At 40.6% G+C, this 3920-nt stretch overlaps 1 protein-coding gene across 1 annotated transcript; it reads right to left on the reverse strand.

Annotated features, from left to right (window-relative positions):
- Window positions 1–510: 510 nt before the first annotated feature.
- On the reverse strand, window positions 511–3599 carry RPS14 (ribosomal protein S14). The gene is made up of 5 exons (XM_053463022.1): window positions 3520–3599; window positions 2579–2729; window positions 1878–2039; window positions 999–1075; window positions 511–625 (listed from the first exon to the last, which is right to left on the reverse strand). Exons 2-5 carry the CDS (start codon window positions 2725–2727, stop codon window positions 558–560), a joined length of 456 nt encoding a protein of 151 aa, XP_053318997.1. The 5' UTR covers window positions 2728–2729; window positions 3520–3599; the 3' UTR covers window positions 511–557.
- Window positions 3600–3920: the final 321 nt, after the last annotated feature.

Here is a 3920-nt window from a genome sequence, read left to right on the forward strand (position 1 = left end):
CTAGATAACATTTCATATAAAAGCCCCCATGATATAAATGTGTGGTTAAATTAGTGCTAAACCTCTAATGGGAAGTTAAACTTTAAAAAGGGAACATTCATAAATGCAGACTTTCTATTTTCTGTTTACCAATTTAGATTAGTACCATTCTGAGACACGGCAATTACAAATTACAAGACGTGGCTGGTAGGTGCCAATTTCATGTACAACATAGATTACACTCCATTAAGACTAGAAAACTTTGTGACTCACACAAAGGGCTTAACCACACACTTTATTACAACAATGCAGGGGTTAAGACAACGGTTTGAAATGTCTCCTGCATGCAGAGGCTACAGATAAAGGGGAATGTTTTTACCAAAGCGTATGACTGCTGACCACAAACAATTTGATCGCCAAACTTGGCACTAGGCAAAGCAATTTCAAAATGAGCCACCACTTTTTATACTTAAGCGAAAGACAGGACCCCCCCCCCTTTTTTTTTTTTAAAGAGAACAGAGTCACACAGAATGGATCTTGGTCTGATAGTTTATTAACAGATAGAGAAGGATGGAAATCTACAGACGACGACCACGGCGACCACCCTTTCTGCGGGTGCTGTCTGAAGGGATGGGAGTCACATCCTCTGCAAAAGATAAAAAATAAATTTAGCAAACATTGAATATATAGCCAGCGTATGCCTGAATCAGCTCTACCATTGCCGACTTAAACATTTCCCAAGTTTCACTTTAGGCACATTGCATCTTGAATGAGATCAGGACCTGAAAGTTCTGCCTTCCAGAAGATACGGTACAGATGGTAGAGAGGCATATTCACTATACAACATGAAAGTCCAACCCCAGAATGTCCTTAGCTGGCCCTGTTTAATGTATAGTTAAATCAGCAAGGGGCAATGCTGCTCTAAAATGACAGCTGATAAGACTGAATCCCCATGACATTAATTTAGCTAGACTGAACTTCATTTGCTGTGCTATACAATACAGACTTTGGATACTCACCAATACGGCCGATTTTCATGCCAGAACGAGCCAGGGCTCTGAGGGCAGACTGGGCACCTGGTCCGGGGGTCTTGGTCCTAAAGATTTAATGATTAAAATGTATCAAACATTTACAGCCAACAGCTTATTTCAATGCATGTTTGTAAAAATAAACAAAAAAAAAAAAACTTGATTGATGACAGTACATGCATGATTAATGAAGGGTTTTAACATTTATCCATATCACCGGTTCATATACCAACACTCATTAAAATGTTAATCTACAGGCACAGACCAAGTCAGTCAGCAGTCCTAGAAACTGTAACCCACTGGAATACTAAACACCAGTGTCACAAACCCACAATCTTTAAACTAGATCCATGTTTTGTTCATCTTAGGTTTTCTTGCCCTTGTCATTTGGAGACAAAGTAAATAACACCTAATTCAAGCAGACAGTGTTCGACACTTTATTTACAGAGGCAACATCGGGGGCATCTGAAACATCTATTCTATGTTACATTGGCCAAGGCATGAGCACAAAATGTCACCTGTACTGAACCCATGCTGTTCAGTAAAATGAGCCGAGTTCTACTTGGAAAACCTGCCTATTTACTCTTCCATTAGAATGCTCAGACATCTGGCACAAAACGCTTACTTTGGTATCCGAGTCCAACTTTAAGAGCTCAGCAGTGATCTTCCCATGCAGCTGCCATGACGGCCTGCTCGACAGGTCACCATGACAGAGTAGGGGCCCAAAGAAATCCACTAGCCAAGTGACTTCAACTTATTTATGAGGAACAGTCAAAAGACCCACAAGCATGCTTAAACTTTAGTGATGTAGACTTGCTGCAAGATGACCAATATAGTCATAACATGAACACTTGAGAGCCATCCTCTTACCTGTTTCCACCTGTGGCACGCAGCTTGATGTGAAGTGCTGTGATACCCAGCTCCTTGCACCTTTGGGCAACATCTTGAGCAGCCAACATGGCAGCATAGGGAGAGGACTCATCTCTGTCGGCCTTTACTTTCATACCACCGGTCACACGGCAGATTGTTTCTCTAGAAACGATAAATCAAAGTTTTTAGCAATGCAATTAGAGGCATAGGATGGTCATTACATAGAACACATTACCATAAGGTAACAAGTTCATTAATATAGCGTGCAGCATTATAAAGACTCTATACCAAGTATTTTTATGAATAAAAAATAAGTTATATACTAATTGAAATCTGTTTTAACTGACCAAAAGATTACTCCAACATATTAATTTTTTTTAAACTTCCAATGTTCCTTTTTCAGCAAACACTTTGTCACACCTGTCTGCAGCCCACCAAAAAGGGTGGTTTCATGACATGCACACCTCACCTCTATAAGTGAACTTAAGTATGTCTGCCTTGTTTTTCCTATCTGACCTATATTCTATGCACAACATGCAAGTAATATATCAGGTAAATAGGAACTAAAAATAAAGCTTCCTCTCCTTTGATTTGCTTTTCTTACTAGTAACAATATGACATCCATGTCAAATAAATGAAAGATCTTCAGTAGCAAGACATATGCAGCATGTTTACCAACATTAACAGTGCGGGCTACTCACTTGCCGGACAGATCAGTCACATGAACGAAGGTGTCATTAAAAGATGCGAAAATGTGACAAACGCCAAACACGTTTTCTCCTTCAGCCACTTGCGGCCCCAAACTGATGACCTGCTCTTCCTTCTTTTCCTTACCCTTACGTGGAGCCATTTCTGCAGAGAGAGAAAAGTGTTAAAATATTCTCAAACATGAAGTCATGAGGAAAAAAGCAAGGTCAGAGGGTTCCCTTGAATTGTGTTAGATAGATATACCGGTAAATACAATAAAATGGATGGAGCCAAAGCACTTCTCAACCAACAGGAGCTCTAGATCAGAAGCATGGTCCTCTGTACCCAAGCTTCCCTCCCGAGTGAAGTATACTTTACTATATCCAAGTGAATTACAAGGGATAAAAAGGCATTCCAAGATTATTATGCCTTCGCAGATCACAAGTGCAACTATGTACATTTACAACGTGAACTGACCTAAACGCTACAGTACCGAGCACAGTAATGCTTCAACTTGTAAGAAGACTTAATACACTAAGGTACTGTAAATAATACACAGACAGCCTTGCACTAGAAGCAGAATGCATCAGGAAGGGCTACTGTAGCGCCCAAAACATTGTAATAACGCCACAAAACTTCACATTTAAAAAGGCAATTTTAGGACCACAAACAAAACCACTATGCTACTCAATGCACCGCACAGAGCAGGGACATAACTCGCATGCTTGTTGCCTTGCACTACTACAAGCATCGCTATACACCAGGCCCTAAACTATGGGACCCCCTCAACAGAAATTAAAACCCAAAACCCTCCTCTGGTATGATCCTCCGGAACGAAATAACACCCGGTCCCGGGAGAGGAGGAACTCCTTAACACAGACTGATAAGTAATGAGTATCAAGAATTAGTCGTTACTTAGGATTGAAATAGATTCTCAACAGAGGCCCGCACTTACTGATACGTCTTCTCGTGGAGCCGCTACAGGAAAGGAAGGAGCTAGCGCGGCGAGGGCAAAGGTCACCCAGAAAACCGGAAGTGATTCTACGGGTCCCTCCCTGTGTCGAATAAGTAGTAAACTAAATTCACTCGTTTTTTTTTTTTGCTGTTCTTTTCTGCCTCACTTCCACATTCTGATTAAATTGTAGTTGCACTAATTATTGTATTTCTACAGAACACAAAAAAAAAGAATAGGTTGACACGATCGGTTAAAATGCCCTTAACAAATATGGCCGCTGCGTCTACAACGCCTTGGACATACGAAAAATGCTGTTTGACATCGTTTTCTTTTTTAACCATCTGCCTATCCCGTCCATGTTTATATTCCCTCATTCTATTATACTCTACCACTTATTCTTT

This window comes from Spea bombifrons, chromosome 4 (assembly GCF_027358695.1).
Source record: "Spea bombifrons isolate aSpeBom1 chromosome 4, aSpeBom1.2.pri, whole genome shotgun sequence".
NCBI classification, from domain to species: Eukaryota; Metazoa; Chordata; class Amphibia; order Anura; family Pelobatidae; genus Spea; species Spea bombifrons.